Consider the following 22,914-nt stretch of genomic DNA (forward strand, 5'->3'; position numbering starts at 1 on the left):
GGGCTGCTTTCCTGTAAGTTCCTCCAAAGAACCTTCACTGAAATGAAAACAAAGACAAATTTCAAAGGCATGTTACCAGTCTTTTAAAGGGACAGCAGCTCCCCTCACTAATATAGAAGCCTGGCATTCACATGTCTCTGTCAGAAAAACTGGATTGGGATTACTATTGGACAGTGGGCTCACAATCCTTTCTTGCCTTTGCATTCTCACTTTATCCCAATTCTTACTGAAGCAATGGCTTTCTCACCTGAACAGGACGTAACCTGTCTAGAAAGTGTACAAGAGAATCTAAATGTGGTTTACAAATATTCTATCTACTGCTGTTTTATAACTCTGACGTTACCATGCTGTGCATTAGGTAATACTAGTGCTATATTAACAAATATTAAACATGTGTTGTATATCTGTATATACAGTATAATTGGTTTATCTCAGCAATGTCCTAGAAAAATATCATTATGTCTTTATGTATGAGGACAGACATCCCATCTACCAAATTGGCAGACATTTCATTTTCTTTTTGCTTTTGTTGGTATTGAACTCAGAGCTTTGACCTCAGAGCCTTGCATTTGCTAGGCAAGTGCTCTGCCCTTTAAGCCATGTCTCCAACCCTTTTTCCTTTAGTTATTATTCAGATAAGGTCCATACTTTTTGCTTGGGCCAGCCTCTGATCATGATCCTTCTTTTTCCAACTACCAAGTAGCTGGGTATGAATATGAGCCACAGCACCTGGCAAGCTGGCAAAGACTTTTGCTGAGCCTGGTGGTCCAGGACCTTTTATTTTTTTCATTTAATTTCATCCATGTGGGTGGTGGTTAAGATGTTACTAACATTGTAATGTAGCCTTCATTCTTGAGGCAGGGACTTTGTAAAACTGGAGTGACTTCAAAGCTAAAGAAAAAAAAGGACTGGAAAGCAATTTCTGAACTACCCATGTTCCTATTCTTCTTGTTCCTTTAGTGGTTTTGCCAACTTCACAATCCTTCTCTTCCTTAAAACACATAGTGCTAACCCTGAATTTCTTTAACTGCTGAATGAGTGATTTCTGCCCACAGCACTTAAAGGTAATTGGAATGCAGCCTAGATTATGTGCTCTGTGTAATACGTAATTGCCAGCCGGATGGAGAGAACAAATTTTGGAGTATGCTGTTGTCTCCCAGTGGATCCGGCTGTTTGAAACCATAACTGTTAAAAGTTCCTCTTATTTGCTGGAGTATCTGTTATCTTTCTGAGGGTCTCATCTGCCTTCTGTGGGGTCGTTGTACATGAAGAATGCTTCTTTTCATATGCATCCCATCTCTCAGTATTGAAGGAGGATGCCACTTTCTTTTGTAACACCCTAAGCAGTTAGGTTCCAATAAGCACTTTGTAAATGAAGACAGTGAGCCCCACCCCTTATATCAAACCTGACCATAGATACAACTAGTGTCAGACTCCATCAAATCACAGGAGGAATCTTGAGAAAGGCAAAAATGCCTTCATTTTTCCTGATTAGTCAGCCACCAGATAAATGCTTGAGATTCTCATGATTTATATATGCCTGAATCCTATCATATGTACTGCCTACTAAAGGGATTTGAGGAAGTTTCCTCTTCCCAAAGCTTGATGTAGTGTAAAGAAAATAAAAGACTGAAAATTTTTCATATTAGGGAGTAACCAGTAACATACAATGTGGCAGGTATTGGAATTTCCTTTAGTTTCTTAAGAAACTACATAATGCCAGGATGCAAGTTCCTTTAGTTAAGGTGTCCCATCACCAGGCAGCCAAACAGCTAAACTTTACACAGATGGCCGACAAATCCCTGAAGATTCCAGTCATAAAGAACTAGAAAGAATATATTAAGAAATATTATAGGAATTAGAGTTTCAAAGAAGATATTGGAAATCATGTTGAAATATACTGTGAAAGATATATCACACCATGTATGAACAAGCAGGCTGTAGACTTCTCTCTTACTTAACATAGTTGTAATAGGCTAACATCTCTCCTGATTGGTCTGGATTACGCATCACCCAGCCTGAAGTCCAAGATGAACTGAGATGCCTGAGCTGTGTTTCAGCTGAGAGCCTTAATTATTCCTGGAGATGTTCTTTTTCTCCAGAAATACTTGGTTTTATATTGGCAAGATTCTTTTTTGCTTCTTTTATCTAAAGCATATCATATATAACCCTTGCAGTTTTATCCTGCCTTTAGTCATCAATTTAAATAATGTTTTCTTTTGCTTTTGTTATAAGAGATAAGACTTGCCAGAATTGACTTTTTAAAAAACTATTTGGCTTTTAAAATCGGGTCATTCTCTTTACTGGGGCAAAATTTTCTAGCAAGCTGCATTTCCCTTTTTATACACAAGGGAGAGCTAAGGGCCTAGAAAATAGATTTGGGTTTTGCCAAATTCATGATTTTTCCCTGCTTTAGGATGGAAATATTGAACTAATTAATGGTGGTAAGAGTTGTGACTTGTTTGGGGAAATACTTGACAGTAGTTTAAGAATATTTATAACTTTCCACACCGATTACTTCATTTTAGATCCATTGACTAGATGGATTTTGTAGCAGTCGGACCTCAGTGTGCTCCTTCTTGTCAGAATTCAGTAGGGTAAATTCAACGGACAAAACAGCCCTCCGAGGGCCAACTTAAATAAACGCTAAAGGTTGAGAAGGAAGAGAGATGTTTTGATCGATTATTTTAAGAAGTCCAATATCTGGAATTTCTAGTCATGAGTTTTGTCTTTCAAAATCAGGATTCACCTCTGAAATCAAACAGTCTTCCACAAGTAACCATAGAAAATTGGATCTGTCTTATAGGTACAAAGGAGGCCCAATAAGTTCATATTGCTTTTAGATGGAGCGAATTTTATTTACTTCTTCAGAAAAATAATCATTTTAGGCATGTCTATTTTTTAAATCAAAATTTTGTTTGTCCTGCACTTTTTTACTTTAAAAAAATTAAGTAAAAGGACACAAAGTCTTTGCCTGTGGGATGGGGATCAGAGGGCACAGTTTAGGAAAAGGCGAGCAGAGTGTAGTGGCTTCATTAGGGCATCTGGGTGAGTATGGGGGTTAAGGACCTCAGCCGTTGATGGCTCCCTGTCTGTCTGGGAGTTCAAGAGAATGATGGAAGGCATCAGTGAAGATAAGCCAAAGGTTCAGGTTCCACTTCACTGGCTTGGTAACCTTGAGTATCCTGCTTCAAAGTCTCTTACCTTTGTTATGTTCTCTAAAATGGGGGAAATCTTAGCTCTTGCACCAAGTGGTATTCTGAAATTTGCATATATGTAACAAGACCTTGCATATAAGAAGGCTCCAATAATACATACAGTACCTATTAAAAACAGTTAATTATATATAGAGCAAAATCTAATGGTTAATAGTAAAAGGGTAGGCTTACACATTCACATAATCCCAGCTTCTATGGAGACAGAGGCAAGAAGATTGAAGATAGAGATCATACCTATTTCAGAAACAAAAAAAGAATTAGGGGGAGGAGGACATGGCTTGAGCCACATCAAAGTGTTTGCAAGCTTGAATCCTTGGGTTCAATCCTCAGTAGCATCACACACACACACTCATTCTCCTGTTATAAGTCTTAAAGACAAAGTTTGGGGTGATTGGAGAAACATTCAGGGGAGTAGTGAAGCAATTCCTTATTCTCTGTGGAATTAAAACAGATGCTTTGTATCCTTGTTGAAGATGTTCAGGGCCTGGCCACAGACTTATCCACTTCAGACAACCTACAGTCTTTAGTCTGTTTCTACCTAACTGCCTGCCAGCCCATACTTAGCCATTAATTATCTTTGCTTCAGTTTTCCCCTTCCATCCTTCATGCCTGAAGGAAGAACACTGGGGCTAGCAGTCAGGAATCAGGAATGTGGTGGATCCTCCTATGTGTGTTACCCGAGTCCTGGACCAGAGGCCCCGCTCCAGGGGTTCCAGTGTGCCAGATCTCACTTCTCACCCCAATAAAAAGAACAATTAGCGACAGGTGGTGATACAGGGTGGAGAAAGGAGACTTAATCTGGTGGCTTCAGGAAGAGGGGAGATTAAGCACTGTAGCCCATCTTCAGGGAACTGGTATGAGTTTTAGATCTAAATAGAGGGAGAACTGGGACAGGGGGGAGTGGTGGTATGATGAAACAGGCTTGATCTAACATGGAACATGGTCTTGTTGCTCATCATCTCAGTCCTGGTCTGGAGGTGGTTTGAAGAAGTCCTTCATTCCTTGAGTGGGCACTCCACTTACTGTGGGGTGATTGCTTCAGCTTGAAGGTGTGCTCATCACTGGGTGATTTATCTGCAAAACTCTGCTGTGCCCCGGACTCCAAGGTGACTGCAGGTTTAACACATAGATTGAAGACTTTCAGATGCCTTGTGGGGGTTCTGGAACAGGACATTGTAAATGGGGAGAGTAAAATGCTACAATTACTCTTACCTTTGAGCCTTCAGCCTTGAAGACAGATGAAGACTGGTTAGCTATCATTGTGTTGTAGACAAGCAGCCCTCAAATGATTAACATGCCTGTGTGCAGTGTTAATCAGGAGTCTGACCAAAGTTTTCAGATGAAAAATGGAGCCTAGGCTTTTATCCTGCTTTCAGTCATCTTATGCGCCCAAGTGAGGAGCCAGTGCTTTTCAGCAAAAGGAGTTTCTAAGTATCCACTATGTGTGGTCTTGGAAAGATCTCTTGACTTGGATGGGCTATTGGGGCCTGAATGACTCCACAAACCCAATGTGTATGTTGAAACTGAAACCCCAGTGTGATGGTCTAAGGGGGAGGAGCCTTTGGAAGGTTATTAGGTCATGGGACTGGAGCCCTTACAAAAATTAGTCGTGGTATGAAAGATTCCCCAGTGAGTGCTCTAGCCTTCCTTTTGCTTGTAAAGATTCCAGAAAAGGTCAGTGTTACGAGCTATCGGGACACCTCTTAGCCTATTCACTGGAACTTTTGTTATAGCATCCAGATTCACAAGGATCCTTTCCAGCTACCCAAAGGAAACTTCTAAAATTGTCCAAAGCTGTTATGGATTGTACTTTTTGCAAGAGTCATGTCCTTCTCTCATCCATGAGTACATGAATGGAAGTTATATAAAAGTTAACTTCTTTCAGTGTTCATGTATGGGGCATCATTTAGGTTGAGCCGTACACTGTGCTTAGACAGGGAAGTGCTGTTAAGAGACAGCTCTCATTCACAGCTGACTGGCTTTGGTGCAATTAAGAGCCACAATTGAGAGATGCCATTGCATGGTTAGCCTCCCTGAAGAGCTTGTCAAGAGCAGGTCTCCAAGTATACACAGGTGGAAATTAACAAGTAAAAACAGATTGTGAGATGCTTGTAGGGCTTCTAACTTAGTAATCAGCAGAGTTTAAACCAGAAGTATCCTACTTAAGGCTAGACTTTTAATGTCACCCTTGTGATGATTATATTTACAAGTGTCCCCTTCTCTCCTTCAGACTCCCAGGGGAGAAAAGGGCAGATGCTTCTAAGGACACTGTGGCCTCCAGACACAGAAGGCAACTAGGTTGATCTTTCTGTCTCAGCTAGGAGACAAACCTTTCTAACAACAACCACTGTGCTTATGTAGTTTCTAGCCCTTCTTCTCTCCCTGGCAAAAAAGAATTACAATACAGGACATTTGCTGGAAAAAAAAAAGGGGGGGTAGTGGCCTCAGGTGCTAAGAAAATGAGGATCTGGATCTTGGCCATGTGACAGTTTAAGATTCATGGCAATGTAGAGCAAAGCTCTTCTTTTTGTTCTCAGTAGTTCAAGTGGCTGCCCAGAGGAGTAGAGGGGAATTTTCTAGAATGGTTATCTGTTCTGATCACCATTTTTGCATAACATTTCCAGTGGTTTCCCATTGGAAGTATGTGGAAATCTGAGCATGTCAATATGGTCTATAGTTGGCTCTTGTATTTTGGGTGGCTTCCACACAAAACTATCCTACAGGCCCAGCCCACTCTGGAAGTATGTTTTTCTGATCTTCACATCTCCTTCTTGTCCAATGTGACACTTCCTGGCTACTCATGTTGAAGTAGCCAGCCCCTGCCAATAACTGCCACCTAATATTGTCTTGTGTAAAGAGTGCCATTGTCCTTTCTACTAGTGTTGAGCTCAGGATGGCCACGCCCCTGCCTGTCTTCTTCACTGCTCTGTCCCAGGAATCTCCCATGTTTTCTTTTTATGGGTCAAGATAGAAATGGCTGGCATTCTTTCCAATTTGATTCCAGTGAGCCATGCCTTCATGTAAAGATTCTCACTTATGCTGTTTCACATAAATTCACATACAAGTGCTTATGAGCTTTTCAATGTGAAGGCTCCATTTCTAATTTCACAACACATTGATAGAGATTACTGAAATATGCATAAAAATACAATATTGCTTCCATTCATCTATTCCTCAAAAATCTTCATCTGTCTTAAAACAGCTGTCTTCTAGCTTGAAACCTTTAATTTCTGTTTCATCAAAAACTGGATTAGTAAAGCTCATCTAACTCAAAATTTTAAAAAGATACAAAGAAAGTCAGTTGCATTTTCTTTTTTTAGTTTTGTAAAAGTTCCCATATAATTATTCTGATATACATAAGTAAAGCCAGTTTGCCTGTTAGATTGCTTACTTTCTATTTCGAAGTTGTCAGAATCATGAAGAGTTGTAGACGAGACATGGCATTATGCTTTAGACAGTACTTGATCCTTGTGCTGCCACGCCTACCAAAATTCAATATTGAAGGTCATTGTGCTCAGAGTCTATCATAGAATACACATTCCCCAAATATACTCTGTGTGTGTGTGTCTGTGTGTGTCTGTGTCTGTGTCTGTGTCTGTGTTTGGGGGAGTACTAGAGCTTGAACTCAGGGCAGAGGCACTGTCACTCAGCTTTCATGCTTGAACCATACCTCTTGAACCATACCACTTGAACCATACCTCCAATTCCAGTGTTTTGGTGGCTAATTGAAGATGAGAGTCTCTTGAACTTTAAACTCTCATCCTCAGATGTCAGCCTTCTGAGCAGCTAGGATTACAAATGTGAGCCATCAGCACCCAGACACAGTGCTGTTTTGGTTTTTTGTTTTGTTATTGTCTTTTCAAAAAGAGTATCTTTCCCTTAGATCATAGAGACTCCTTTTAACAAATAATGTGTTAAGTGCTATAGTCCTTAGAAGTGGAGCTTCAAGAGACCGCTAGTGGTTCCATTCCTCTCTTCTCCCCTCCCTGTTGCCTTTGGTGACCGAGTGGAAGGAAAGTGGGTCATTGATCAGGATATGGGCTCTGGTTGCCACTCTGAGGCCATATAATATCTTAAGTCTCCTCAATGAGGCCATCGACAGTGGAGCTGGGTCACGGTGGGTAATGTCTGTGGCTCATCTCTCTGCCTGTCATTCTTCCCCAGTGCTGTTGGTGTCCTTAGGACAGTATGGGTTTGTCCAGGTCCAGGGTCAGTTTTATGAGACTCAGTTCTCAGGAACCAAACCTCAGAAATTTTCTTCTATATTCTTAGATTTCCTCTTCAATGCTGCAGGCTTGGAAAAGGGTTCCTTGCATGTCTGTGGGCTCAGGACCTGATCCACTAGGTGGATTTCAGGAACTCATCTAGTTGTGGTAGCACTTTAATGTTGAAATGGGTCCGGCATGCTGATGGGACGTGATAGGGGACATGCCAGTGAGGTGAAGCTGGCGAAGGGAGCACTATCTCCTCACAGGGCAGCTGAGGCCTGGGTTCTGTATAGACCAAGACCCAGAATTGCCAATTACTGTCTTAACAAGAAGCAATCCATCAGTCCTTTAGTTAATCCTTTGTACACTACTTTTCAGAGTATGTAGCAGGTGTTAAATGGATCTAATGTATTCACTGAGAGACAAACATTGTATGGTTAATAATCAGTACCAAAGTCCACTTGCAATTACTTAAAAAAAAAATCAGGCCTGGCACCAGTGGCTTACACCTGTAATCCTAGCTACTCAGGAGGCTGAGACCTGAGGATCCCAGTTTAAAGCCAGCAAGGGCAGAAAAGTCCCTGTGAGACTCCAACAAACTATTCAAAAAAGCTAGACGTGGCTCTGTGGCACATATGGTAGGGTGCTCTCCTTAAGCAAAAGAATCTCAGGGACAGTACTCAGGCCTAGTTCAAGCCCCAAGCCCAGGAAAATAATAATAACAACAACAACAATAATAATAAAAGTCAGTACATTAATGTCAGGGGAAAGACAGCCCTCCTGTTTGTGGATTCCATATCCTCAGATCCAATCACAACTAAAAACTTTTTTTAAAAAGACTGCCTACAGACTTAAAAAAAATCATTGTTCTCTAATATGGTATAACAACCATTTACATAACATTTGTGTAATATTGGGCATTATGTGTAATCTCAAGCTGCTTTAAAGTATACAAAAAGAGAGGCATATAGTTATTTTGTGTAAGGTAATGGAGTGCCTGTGTGTGTTTGGGTGTGGGTGAGGGGTTCAAGGAGCCAATGTCCCGTGAGACCAAGGAATGATTATATGGTACAGGAGGTAAGAGAAGGATATTGTGAAATCCAGACTGTAGTGTCAGTATTCTAAGGTGGCAGTGAGGCCACTGAGCATGGACATTTATTGAATGTGAATTAATAAATGTGAGTCCAGTTTAGGAGCTCACTAATAAGTATTTTGTTTGCCACCATTTTATCTGGCTACATGAGTCTGATAGTTCCAATTTAGTTGTGTTTTTTTTTTTTTTAAGCACTTTTAGAATCTTAATCTTGGCTGCTTGGAGCTCTGGAGGATTTGGGTTCTGTTTTGTGTTTTGTCCTCATTGTTTTTGGTTGAAGTTTACCTGAAGGCATTTTCCTGTCATAAAAGCATAATAAAAAAATACAGAAGAATGAAGGAAAGAAAATAGTATTACCTATAATCTCATTGATCTTCATGTATCCAGACGGGAAGGGGAGCCAAGTTAAAGTATCCCCTATCCCAGATAGAGGATGCTTTGGTGCCATTACATTCTGAATTATTTTGATCCTGTTGTGAGGTTCAGTTCTTTTGTAGCAGTGGCAGTAAATCCCATCAAGCCCCAGCCTGTTGCTGGTGGTATTGGACTGTCATTCCATTCTGTATGAACACCCTGTTTTGCCCGGCGCTTGATGCCAGGGGACTGCCTCTTTTGTTGTTTTTAGGACATTGAAGGATATGTGGGGGCATGCTTTCCACACTGGAAAAGCAACTCTCTTTTCCTCTGTAAGCAGGGCTTCAATATTTCACAGGCTGTTTGTTCTCTTTTCTAAAAAAAAAAAAGTGACTTTTTACCTCTTTTGTGTTATGTGACTGGTGCATTTTTACTGTCAGAAAGTTAGGAAATATCCACCTCTTTTTCCCTCTTCAGGTCTGAATAATAATAATAATAATAATAATAATAATAATTCTTCCTCCTCATCCTCCTCCTCTTCCTCCTCCTCCTCCTCCTCATCCTCCTCCTCCTCCTCCTCGTCCTCCTCCTTCTTCCTTCTTTCTTCTTCACCAGGACTCAAACTTGGTATTGGACACTTGTTTCACTCATTGGCTAGTGCTCTTCATATGACCTAAACAAAGTCTCCAACCCCTCAGGACTGAATTCTTAAGCAAAATTCATATGCATGGAAATTTTGACTTTCGAAGGCTGGAGATCTAAACATGGGGCCTTACATGTGCCAGGCAGGCTACAACCCAGCCCACTAGGCTCTCCTTGAGTACAATCAAGCCCCAATCTTTCAGTACCTGCCTATCTCCCTTCCTTCTCTGTATCAGACAGAATGAGGCTAAATATTACAAATGCACATTCACTACCTTTTAACCCCCTAAAGTCTTGAAATTTGTGTTATTTCCCCCATTTTACAAAACCTCACAGTCATGGAAAATGGCTGGGGATTTGTCCTTAAGTTGAATGCCCAGTCAATTGCCTTTTAGAATCTGATAATACACATCTATGCACAGCTGTGGTGCTTTGAAGTTTGGCAGAAGACAGTGATCACCATCCCCGTGGGCTGGTGAGCCCTTTGCCCACTGAGTCGAGGTCCTCCTGGCTTGTGAAGTTTGTTTGCTTCTTGAAAAGGTGCAGGAGCTTGAGTCAAATCAGAAACAGAGTTCTGATGACCTGTAGTCTTAACACTACAGAGCTTCAAGACAGCCTCTGAGGGAGTCTGGATGGCTGGTCACCCCGCCCCTGGTAGAGAGGGGACTCATTTGTGGGTTTCCATCTTTTGAGCAGCAGGTCTCTGTGAGCCTTTTAGGACTGCAGGTCAGTGTCTCCACCCTGGTTTGGCTTTTTGCCTGGGAAAGCTGGACCCTTACCTGCCCTCCTCCTTAACTGGTTCAGTGGAGCTGCAAATACTTCTCTGCCTTTGAACTGAGAGGTGTAAATTGTCATTGCTTTTCGGCTCCCATGTGGCTTTGGATGGTCTTTCTGCCTCTAAGGCTGAACATCTTTTTAAGCCATTTAACTCTCAAAGCTAAAGAAAGACAGAAGATTGTATAGTCACCAGTTAAAGGAAAGGCAGTTTAAAGGGGTAAACTTCAGCAAGATAAACTAAGAACAGAGGTCTTCATCTTAACCCATTTACTTAGTTTAATTCACTGTGTAATTGTGTAGCCTGCCTTCAAATAGTTATCACTTGAGCCAGGTGTTGAGAATGTGCTTCCTTGGTGAAAGCCCTGTCATTTTGAGAAAGCTGAGGAGTAAACAATGAAGACTTTATTTTATTACAGCAAGATTTTGGGGGTCCCACTGGTGCCTTTGGAAGCTAATTTTATTAAAATAACTTTTAAGTTTTTTTTTTCCAAAAAGAGACTTCAAGATAATAGGAGATTCAAGCTAATAGGAGATTCAGATATGTTTTCAAGCTAACAAACTGACTTATGCAAAGCAGAATTAAACCAACTGAATAAAAGTGTTTATATTATGAAAGTACAGGGGAAGGAGGAACCAGATAGAATATTAAATTAAATTATATTTCAGCCTTTTCTTAAATGATAAGCATGCTTTGGGCAGGAAGTAAGGATTAGGTAGAGAATCCAGGCTGAGCAAAGCCTGAGGAAGCTGAGAAATGTGTGTCTCCTCCTTACAGTGACCTTGTATGTTAGACACATAGTTTTTACAGTCTTACAACTGGGGAGGGGAAATTAGGGTAAGGCTAGACCTTGGAAGTTACATAAAGCCAAAGAATCTGGGCTTCATTCTGGTCTGCAGAAAGAATTCAGAGCCTTGAACATGTTTTAAAATAAGAGAATGAATGGATGTGCCCATTCTACGTTTTGAGTTGTTAGGATGAACTGAACAAAAGCAAAGGAAGGAGAGAAAGATGGAGAACACCAGTAACAAACCTACCCATTCATGAGGGGACCACCATCCAGAACCTAGAAGAAAAATGTTGTTTGTGAACTATTTTAGAAGTAAACTATGGTATATCTGCAGTACTTTGGGATATAAAAAGGAAAATGGGTGATTTTGAAGGTTTCCAACCTAGATGATTATGGGAAATGATGCTCTTCTTAGAGGAAACAGAAAGACAGGTGAAAAAAATATTTGCTTAGTTGGAAGAAAAATGATAAACTTGTTTCTTGGGATGATTGGTAGACTGGTAGAAATTTCATTTGTGGGAATAGAAATTCAAAGAGAAAGGAGTAAAGACCACAGAGAGATTTTTGAGGTCAAGAAATGATGGCTCATACCTGGAATCCAATCTACACAGGAGGCTGAGATCTGAGGATTGCAGTTCAAAGCCACAGTTCAAAGCCAGACTGGGCAAAAAAGTCCATGAGACTCTCTTATCTCCAGCTAACCACCCAAAAATCAGAAGTGGAGGTATAGCTCAAGTGGTAGAGGACTGGCATTCTGGAGAAAAAATTAAGAGCTCAGAGATGGTGCCCATGCCCTGAGTTTCCTGAGTTCAAGCTCCGGAACTCACACACACACACACACACACACACACTCTCTCTCTCTCTCTCTCTCTCTCTCTCTCTCTCTCTCTCTCTCTCTCTCTCTCTGAATTGGATCTCCATGGAAGATTTTCTATCTTCAGAAGGAGGGATTGGGTTCTCCTCTGGCACTTCTCATCAATCTTTAAGGGTAGTTCTTTTATGTCATAGGGATAGAAAGAGAGCAGAAGGCATTTGATATATTGAAGTTTGTGGATTTATGTCCAGGCTACTTAGGAGCCCCTTCTCTCTAGTAGTGGTAAGGCCACCCTGCAACAGAGTATGCCGTGCTCAGAGCATGTGCCTGTGTCCCAATCCTTGGAAGGACTGGAGTCACACAGGCTTAAATATATGACTAAAGCCCACCCATATGACTTCATTTCATTTTAATTTCCTATATAATGGCCCTATCTGAAAATACTCAAATGCTAGACTATCAGGAATTAGGACCTCGCCATAGGAATTTTGGACGATAACACTGTACAATAGCGATTGTGAATTATTGCATTTAAAATACAAGCATTGTTGCTAGCTTTTCCAGCCACAAATCCCTGTAAGGAATGTCTGCACACTGTGGTCAGTGCCTGCCAAATCCTTTACTGTTTCATCTGTGCAACTGTTAATCCAGCCACAGTCAGCTAAGCGTGTGCTTGCTAGCCGCCTCTCCCATCCCACTGTGTATTTTACAAAAACAGCCCATTAGAAGAGGGAAATTCCAGGCACTGGTGGGTCACACCTGTAATCCTAGTTACGCAGGAGGCTGAGATCTGAGGATCATAGTTTGACGCCAGCCTGGGCAGGAAAGTCTATGAGATTCTTTATCTCTTATTAACCACCAAAAAACCAGAAGTGGAGCTGGAGCTCAAGCAGTAGAGCACTAGCTATGAGCAAAAAATTTAAGTCCTAACTTCAAGCCTCAGGATGGTGCAGAAAAAAAAAGGAAAGGAAAGAGGGAAAGAGAGAAGGAAGGAATTGACCATCAAGGGCTTAAAGCACTGTAAAGAAACAAGAAATGATTGTGCAGGTTGGGAGATTTGAAAATGGAAAGAGGCTAGCTCAGTTAACATAAGATCTGTGCCTATGGTGGAGCTGTAGTACAAGCCATATTGAAATAGTCTAATGACTCTTAAAACAAGATAAAGTCATCTCAACATATTTTAGTTTAAATTGCACTAGGAACAGAAAGTCACTTATGGTTGAAATTGCATCTGACTTTTACTTTAGTAGATTGTCGACCATAATGATCATAAATTCTAGTCAGTTTAGCTGGTATGCAGGCTAGAGAGCATTGAAGTTTAAGGAAAATGATAATGACAAAGAGACCACAAGAAAATCTTTCCCTCTGCCAGTCAGGGCTGATTTCAGATGTCAGTATGAATTGACTGATATTAAAATGTCAGACAATGCCACCAGTTCAAAGAAGGGTGTATCTGTGAGATTTGCACCAGAGTCTAAGGATTAGTGTTGTCAGGCTTATGGCTCTCATCGAATATTTAATGCTGATGAGACAGACCTTTTGGAAGACAGTCCTGACAACAGTTTATATGAAGAAAGATAGAGAGTCGCAAAGAACCTATAAAAAAGAAACTGAATATCTAGCCAGGGACCCTGGTGACAAAAGGCTAAGATGTCCCAGAGGAAATGATACTGGCAAAGCAAAAAAATTCCAAACCTGTTCACACTAAAAATGAACTCTTGAGATATTTCATACCAGTGAAAGAGCAAAGGATGAAAAATGTAGGCTGATCTGAACTTCTGAATATGGCAATGTGCCAAACCATAGAAAAGATATTCATTTATTATCTTAAATTATTTGATGAGAAGGGAAACATCAAATTATCTTATATAGATATACAGATATTGTACTAGAGACGAAATCAAATCAAGGTATCAGTGCTGTTACTTAGCTTTTGTGCTCAATGCTACCACTTGAGCCATGCCTTCACTGTTTTTATTTTTTTGCTGGTGAATTAGAGATAAGAAACTTTTCTGCCCAGACTGGTTTATAACTGAAATCTTCAGATCTTAGCCTCCCAAGTAGCTAGGATTACAGGCATAAAGCCCAGCTTTGAAATAGTCTTGATAAAAAAATTTTCAAAGCAATAAAACAAGGTAGTGTTCAATGTTTAATAGTAAGTAAATGGTCATTTTGCTATTTCTTAAAATTTCCCTATACTTTTATAACACTAAATCACTTTTTAAGGTTTTTGACAAAAAAAAAAAAAACAAAAAAAACACCATAAGTCCAAGATCCTGAACCAGGAATAAGTTTCCCATTGATTTATAAAGTGGCTTTGTTATGGCATCAACTTTTATGATTTTTTTTCTTTGTGGTGCCAGTCCTAGGGCTTGACCTCAGGGCTTGAGCGCTGTCCCTTAGCTTTCTTAAAGCTCAAGGCTAGCACTATAGCCACAGCTCTACTTCCAGCTCTTTTAGTAGTTAATTGGAGATAAGAATGTCACAAACTTCCCTACTGGGGCTCCCTTTAAACTGTGATCCTCAGATCTCAGCCTCCTGAGCAGGCAGAATTATAAGCATGAGCCACCAGTATCTGGCATAATCATTTTTATGGTCATAGAATTCTATGAGAAGTAGAGACTTCAAATGTTTGCATATGTCATTTCTTCTGGAAGTGTTCCTGAAATGTATCATATTAATATTATTCTCCTAAAACCAGCAAGTGTCCCTCAGACTTTTTCTGATGGTTTAACCATGATTAGACAAGAGTTATCATTGAATACTGTAAAATAGAATAGCCTGCTAGCTTGGGGGTATGGTTTATGCAGACAAGCTTTCAGAATTCAAATACTTAGTCTGTTACTTCTGTATAGATCTAGAACAAAAGGCTACCTCAGTACTCCAGGCTTCAGTTTCCTCATCTGTGAAATAAAGAGAATAACCATACCTACCTCTTAAGGCTGTTATGAGGATTAAATGAGCCAGTGTGCAGAAAGCCCTGGGTAACTAACAACACAGCAAACTGTGTTTAGCTGTCGCTACTATGACCCTGGTAGTTGTAAGAGCAGACAAAGGTACCAATGATGCTGGAGATCAAGGTACCAATGATGCTGTGCATCAGCCTTTTCTTCCTATGAGGCTGGTGTTTTCCTGTACCAGACAGCATCAAACTACTTATTGTGCTTTTGATTTCTTGTGTGGCTTTACTTACTTGTTCTCCTCCCTTGTTGCTGGCTAGTCCTTTCATTTGCCCTATTTTCACTGCCCTGCTATTAGTTTGATGCTTTTGGCCACAATGCCTTGCTGCATAGACTAGAGGATTTGTATCCTGTAAACTTGGGTCCAGGATGAGGTATCACCGACAGCCAACTGAAGAGAATCATTTATTTTAGTGAAGCCTCACATTTATAAACTTGCCTTGGATAAGTTTTTCATGATCTACAAATGAAGTTACGATTTGTTGTTATTTGTTTGGTTTTGGAAACAGGGTCTTAACTAAGTAGCCCAGTCTGGCCTTGAATTGAAATCCTCCTGGCTCTGCCTCCTGGCTATTGGGTATATACCACTACACTAGGCTGAAGCTATGATCTTAGTCATTGTAATCTACCTGTTTAAAAAGCACTTAATTACTCTTTGTACACATTGAAATTATAGTAGTTTGCTCCCTTCCCTTGGAATTTCTTCATTGCTTCAGTATACTGAGAACTTCAAATAAAGAGGTACCTAAACCTCTCATAGGATCCTTGCTTAAGAGCAAATCATGAGCACCAGCTCATGATTACAGTGAGAAGTTATGGTTCAATTTGCCCTTCTTAGCCATCCCCCAGTGTCTTTATGTAGCTTTCTTATGCCATAGGTGTTGAAAGAGAGCGTTAATTTCATGTTAATTTCTGAGATTATTGAACCCCAAACCTCAAAACCCACTGTGATAGAAATTCATTAATCTGAAACTCAGTTCCTTTTCCATCTATCATCTATAGCCAACATAACACATTTCATTCGAATTCAGGGAGAGTTAGAGGTGTAGTTGGCATCCAAGTTGCCTGACCTTGCAGAAGATAAACAGGGAATAGACACACACCTGCAATCCCAGCACCTGGGAAGCTGATCTTGAGTTTGAGGCCACTCTGGATTATATAGCAAAACCCTGTTTCATAACAAAGGTGAGGATGTGGGTAAAAAGGAACCCTATTGCACTGTTGGTGGGAATGTGAACTTATTACAGCCACTTTGGACAGCAGTCTGGAAGTCCCTCAGAAAACTAAACATAGATCTTCCCTACAACCCAGCCATACCACTCCTCGGCATCTACCCTGAACATCATGAGCCAGGATATGGTAAGGATACCTGTACATCCATGTTCATTGCTGCACTATTCACAATAGCCAAGATATGGAAACAGCTCAGATGTCCCATAATAGATAAGTAGATAAAAAAATGTGGTACCTATAACAATGGAATTTTACACAGTCATTAGAAAGAATAAAATAATGTCATTTGCAGGGAAATAGATGGAACTAGAATAAATCATGTTAAGTGAGGTAAGCCAAGCTCAGAAAGACAAATAGCGCATGTTCTCTCTCATTTGTGAAAGCTAGATCTAAAATGCATTGGGATATGACAAATTATACAGGATTCTAAATACCTACAGTGAAACCAAAAGTGGATACTCTTTTTAGGAGGGAAACACAAATGCACAATGCCTAAGTACCTCTTCATATTTATGTAAAATAATATACATACTGAAATGAATTCCAAGATATGGAAACAAGTTATTTCTTTTTTTTTAGCTTTTAATTTTTGATGATTCTGTCTTCTTCACCTTATGTGTTATGTATTCATGTGTGCATCTTTGGGGGAGGAGGGTACAGACTTGAGGGGAAAAGGATGAAAAAGTGTAGCAGTGGAACTCACTGGACATTGATGAAGTCAACTGTACAACTTGTGGGTGGAGATAGGAAGAAGCAACTGGGAGAGAATGAAGAAGACACTGTATAAAAGGAAATGTACTCATTACCTGACTCATGTAACTTCAACCCCTCTGTACATCACCTCTATAATAACAATAAAGTAAATTATTTTTTAAACCCTATTTCAAAAAACCCTAAAACTCTGCCTATTGAGTGAATATGACATTAGTTTTATCTTACAGTGTAGGGTGGGTTTATGATATAAAATCCTCAGCCTTTAGACTGAACTCATCTCTTGAACATTTGAGGCATTTAGCCAACATAAAAAATTTGTGAATAGCTAAGTCCTGTGCATTGGTGGTTTCCTATATCACTAAATAAATAAAAGGGGATTCTTAAAAGGGTTTCTCTCTGTGAGCAAGACTGTGCATGCCACCTGTTGAAATGCTAAGAGCTGCTGTGCACTGAGTGGTAGGAGTGTGTATGGGCCTAATATGGTTGTCCGGATTTCCTCAATATTTAGAGACTTTTGTTTTATTATGAAGTTCTTTTCTTATGACAGAATATTTACATGAAATACACTATTTTAATCATTTTAATGCATATTTCTATAACAAATACATGCAAATTGATCTGCATTCATTACCACCATCCATCCTCTCAACTTAGTTAAACCCTACCTCACCACTCCCCTTATCCCTGTAACCACTGTCCATTCTGTGAGTAGAATCTTCTGGTGTTTGACCTATTGTGTCTGGCTTATTTCACTTAAGAGAATTTGACTTTTCTATGAACACTTTGCTAACAAATTGCATTCAGAATCAGTAATAACCCAAAGCATACTATTGTCCAAAGCCTTACCTCTGAAATTCTGCATCCTAGAGTTCTATCTGGTTCTTCTTGCCCTGAGTGACCAAACTGGTGTGCCACTGTTCCACTGTTGAGCAAAAAAGAGCTCCATGATTAATTCTGCTATTGTTTAGTATCCCAAAGAATACTACTCATACATGACTACTTAGGCTTTCTGGAGCTTGCAATGTAACTTAGGTTGGCCTTGAACTTGAACTTTTGATCCTCCTGCCAAATGAAGGGATTGTAGGAGTGTGCCCCACACTCAACATTTTGACTTTTCTTTAAATTTTTGCTTTCTGATTTTCAGCATTGGTATTCCAATTTGGGGGATTCCTACCTATGTTTCTGGGTTTTAGGATCTCCACAGGACATGAGGGAAGATTACCCTCCCCTTAATATTACAATCTAGTTTGGTGATATGTGAGTTGTCCTCAGAAAATGCTAGTATAATGTATTTGTCTTAGCTGTCTTTAATGCTTAGCTTTTAGCCTTGTGACCTGGCTTTCACCCCCAGAGGCATCCTGGGAGCATCTTATGGAATCTAAACACAGAGTTCTTAAAGAAGGAAAACCCATCCATCCCCCTGTCCTACAGGGAGAAAGAAACCATGTCAGTACAGACAAACAGCATCAGCATGGTATTTAAATATCAGAGCTAGTGCTAGAAGACTGATTTTTTTTTCTATTTCACATGCAAGAAAATCGCCATTGTCTGGCTGTCTTTAGAATTGCTGCTTTTCGTCTTCCTTAAGATGGTTTGTTCCGCTTTGAGGGCTGTGCCACCCTGCCTGGTGGAGATGCAGAGGAGGAAACAACGACTGGGAGTTGGTGTGTGGCTTTTTGTTTGCCAGTCCCTGTGTATTCGTAATCATGGATCCCGTTCTGCTGTGAGACGGACACGTCACGTGTACAACAGCGCCTCATTACCTCCTCTGGGCTGAGAACAAGCATCATGCCTGCTTTCTGGACCTGCTGTCATTCAGTGAAAGATGTTGTTGGCGTGTGTCATGATGACAGAGAGCCACGACCAGAGCCACGTGTGGCTGCTTCCCGGGTCTGCCATGTGCTTTTGCAAGCTTTTGCAAGTGTTTTCCTCTAAAGCAGCTGGGCAGTCCTGGTCCTGCATGGCTGTCTGCACTTCCTGGTCAGGAGCTGCACACTTCTCTCTTAAGAACTAGATGAAGAAGAACCCCCTCCCTTTCTCCTTGCACACCCAGTGTCAGGAAAACGTTTTTGTTTTTTTTTTTTTTTTCTTTCTTTCTTTTAAGCAAAATTGAAAGAAAAGAAAGAAAGAGGGAGGGGAAAAGGTTGCCATCCAGTGGAGAAAGGAGTAATTTCCAGCTTCATTCAGGAAAAAAAAGAGAGAGAGAGAGAGAAAACAAAAAACCCGCAGGCGGAAATATGCTTAACTCTTTTAACTTGGCTGGAGATTTATCACCATATGGGGCTTTTTTCCTGCCGTCCGGAGGCAAATGAGTGCTGTGTGCCTTTAAGGAAAGAGGTGCCTCACCAAACTTTGCTGTAGAGTTGTATCTCGCTAGGTAGGGAAGGAAAGTGTTAATTTCTTATTTGTACACTTTTTTTCCCCTGACTTCCTTCCTATTCACTTCATTAAATCTAGAGGCAGTTCAGCATGGGAGCCGTCTGTATGTTGAATTAGGGCTCGCACTCTTGCGCAACACGTCACCAGTCGGAAACTGGGGGTTTGCTTCTGTGATTTATTTCATTATTGTTGTTGGTAAAAGGTTTGGGAGGGGAATATTGGGGGGCGGGAGGGGAGTACTTTTAGCATTGTGTAGCAAGTTTTTTTTTTTTTTTTTTTGCTTATTGTTTTGGTTTGGTTTTGTTTTGGATCCCCACCCCCACCCCTAGGTTGAGTCAGTTGAGCTAGTTTAATAAATAATTAAAAAAATAAAAGAACAGTTTTGAAAAAAATCTCCATGAATAATTTTCCTTACATGGAGGAGAAATCTTACTGTACCCTGTAAGTGGGGGGCAAAAAACATTGGGAAATATGTAATTGATTTCAGCTAGCGAAAGACCCTTAAGAAATCTCACTCCATTGGGGATGGGTGGGGGGAGGTTTGGTAGCTCTGAATTCCTGCATAAAACCTTAACTTAGGGAAGAAAATGGTCAGTACTTTGTGTGTTTCCTTGTAATTCCAGAACCTGAATTTAATAAGAAACTGCACGTATGAGCAATTGTAATAAAGATTGTTTCCCTAGCTCTGTTTGCAATTTAATTTGCTTTCGCTTCTTAGCTACTCACAGATTTAGAGACTTAAAAAGTCCAAACATCACAAGCTTATGCTTTGTTTCCCCCTTGTTTTTCAGAATAAAGGGGGGGGGGTGATAGTAGAAATTCTTTTCACAACTTGCCCTTCTTCCTGTATCCCACTGAAAAGAAAAACAATGAAAAAATTTACAGCATGAAACTGAAAGTGGAATATCACAGTTGCTCGAGATTTTCTTTAAAGAGACAATGAACATAATTTTATTAAAATATTTGTACCTGATAACATGTATATTACTTTTAGCTTCATGCATCTAATAAAAAAATGATTTTCTATGTTAAAAATCATTGTAGAGTGATCCGAAACCATGCAGCATATTTTTTAAAAAGAACTAAAATGAGGTATTAAAATAGAGAGAAAACAGACCTTGTTTTAATTTTTAAAAAATAAAATTGAATATTAATTTGTTTTTTTGTTGGCTTAATTGTTAAAAATGCAAGCGAGAATCAGTAACTACCTGAGCTAAAAAATCTCTTAATTCTGCTGCCTAGAATAATAAGGGGGGAAAATATGATAAGTAGTTGTCAATATTAAAACAGGCTGAAGGAGGAAGGCTTCGGGCCTTGTAGTAGGTAGAATGAAACAGCAGATTTGAGTATCCACAATCCTTTCAGTATTAAATTTTCAGTAAAATAAAATTACTTGTATATGAAAACATAGCCTTTCCCAGCTCTCTTTTTTTTCCTGATCAGCTGATGAAGAGACTAGCAGCTCGCTGCTTTGCTGGCTTGTTAATTTTATCCCCACTAACTGTGATTTCCGATAGCCGGCCTGCTGATAGTGGTAAGGTAAATATCCTTTTTCGTTGCCGTCTTGAAGATTCCGTAGAACGACATCCCAGGCATGTGTAGGTGTGTAACACATCAAAAGCCGGTGTTCTCCGTATTTCTGTGTGCAACTGGGTGCTTGAGGAGAGCAATACTATTAACTGTTGACAGCCTTGCATGCTGTATTTATTATTAGCATGTTCAGTCTCCAAGAAATACGGGACAATTTCCTTTTCTTAATCTTTGCTTTTAGCTGCAGTGTGTTTAGCTGTATAGTGGGTGTCCTGCTTTTAAGCAAATGAATATTAATGAAATAATGCGGGGCTTTTTTTTTCTTCCTCTTCTTTCCTTTTTTCCTCATAACTCATCAGATCTCGCCTCTTTCATAGATAGTGGTTATCTAAACACTGTGGGATCGTGATGGAAATTGTCTTTTGATTATTAAGGCCTGGGCTCAGGCTGTCCCTCAGGATTCTGTCTGTGTGCATGTTGCTTCTATGGATTTTCATATTGGAGAATGCATAGGAAACATCTTTTTAATCCCACTGGCATTTTTATCATGCCAGGTTGTTTTGTGTGCTGGAGCAGGTTTTCTTCACAAAACCTTTCTTTTTTCAGGAGGCATTGTATATAAGTGAAAGAAATTATGTCTGAGCTGTAATCACTCTTTATATTGATTGTTATACTCACATGATCATAAATATTAGCCATGTTTGGTGCTGTGGAGAAATGAAGGTAATTGCCTTATGATTAGAGCTCTTTCAGCTACGAGAAAGGATTGATTAGCATTTGCATACTGGAGGCAGTATTGAGAGGCAGGGGGAACAAATAGCAACATCAGTTATTTTGTGTGAGGATGAAATCTCAAAATGTAATTTAAAGATTTTTTTCAGCAAATTTCTGTTTTACGGTCAAATTTTCTTTCATCCTTTTTTAATTTTTTTTTTTGCATTTTTCTTTTCCCTTTAATTTTTCTTCATAAGTTGAGAGACTTACCAAAAAAGAAAAAGTTTAAACTTCTGGGTCTGTCACATGGATCTTTTAGCCTTTTGTGAACAGGTTTCTTTTATACCTGGTTGTTTTTTATAGCTATTTTATTATCTCTCTGCATTAGTGCTGCTGGCTCTGGTTTAAAGCAAGCGTTTGCAGGTAATTGGAAAAAAGTGTTTGTTGTTTGTGAGTGTGTGTGTTCTCTATCAGATGATTTAAGTGTTTACCAAGGAGTGTGGCTTTGTGCTCCCTCTTTCCTTGTTCACTAATTGCTACGTTAGAACAATCTGGTTGGGCATTTTGATTTATGTTGTGAATCATGGATAAATTGATTTAAAACCTTAGAGAAGGAAAGGTCAAAGCTTGTCTGATTTGTATGGATGTATTTTTAGGGTTTTTTTTTTTTCTCTCCACCCACCCTTAGGTTTTTGTTTACCTGTTTCTTTCTCATAGTAATGAGACATCGAGGGACTTTTTCTTAAATGAAGCTAAAATTTTATAGAGATTCAGTTAGCTTCAAGCACTTGAATGTATAGATGTTTTAACATTTGTCATTCTTCTTTATCATGAGTGTTTGGGCCTTCAACGTGTTTTGCTTATGAAATAGACTTGGGTTAAAGATGCATTATCTAATAAGGTGGTGTTTTTTGTTTTTTCTTCCCTCTTCATTGATGACTGTTAACTTTGATTTTTACTTTTCTGTTAGTCTCATTTTATTCTTGTTATTGTTATATATGTATAATTTGTCTTGGTTACTTCCCTGTCTTGAATTTTTCTTCTTTGTCTCCAATTAACAGGCCATCGAAGACGGCAATTTGGAAGAAATGGAAGAGGAAGTACGGCTTAAGAAAAGAAAAAGGCGAAGAAATGTGGATAAAGATCCCGTGAAGGAAGATGTGGAAAAAGCTAAGAAGAGAAGAGGCCGCCCTCCAGCTGAGAAACTCTCACCAAATCCGCCCAAACTGACAAAGCAGATGAATGCTATCATCGATACTGTTATAAACTACAAAGACAGGTAAGTGTTTCAGTCCTTCACCTCCATCATCCTCACTAAGCTCATGAGCGGTACTAGCTAAAGACCCAGGGTTACTAAGTTGTACCCTAGGGTTCTAAGGTCCTTCCTAATTTTCATTCCTTCCAAAGGCAAGAGTTACATTGTACTATGTCTGATGGCCAATACTGCTTATTTTGTCTGATGGGTCACCATTTATTAATATAGTTGAAAG

General features: G+C 39.7%; 1 protein-coding gene across 6 annotated transcripts in view; it reads left to right on the forward strand.

Annotated features, from left to right (window-relative positions):
* The window catches only part of Smarca2 (SWI/SNF related, matrix associated, actin dependent regulator of chromatin, subfamily a, member 2), a 171,687-nt gene that overhangs the window by 118,746 nt on the left and 30,027 nt on the right, over nucleotides 1–22,914 (forward strand). For 5 of the 6 annotated variants that reach the window (XM_048347869.1, XM_048354923.1, XM_048362341.1 and 2 more), the window contains exon 28: nucleotides 22,486–22,703. In XM_048347869.1, the coding sequence (XP_048203826.1) occupies nucleotides 22,486–22,703 (218 nt within the window). Of the gene's footprint in view, nucleotides 1–19,267; nucleotides 19,341–20,623; nucleotides 20,720–22,485; nucleotides 22,704–22,914 lie in introns of those variants that run through there. The other variant, XM_048336443.1, reaches the window with a different exon arrangement.

The sequence above is a fragment of the Perognathus longimembris genome, chromosome 1 (genome assembly GCF_023159225.1).
Source record: "Perognathus longimembris pacificus isolate PPM17 chromosome 1, ASM2315922v1, whole genome shotgun sequence".
Classification (NCBI taxonomy): domain Eukaryota; kingdom Metazoa; phylum Chordata; class Mammalia; order Rodentia; family Heteromyidae; genus Perognathus; species Perognathus longimembris.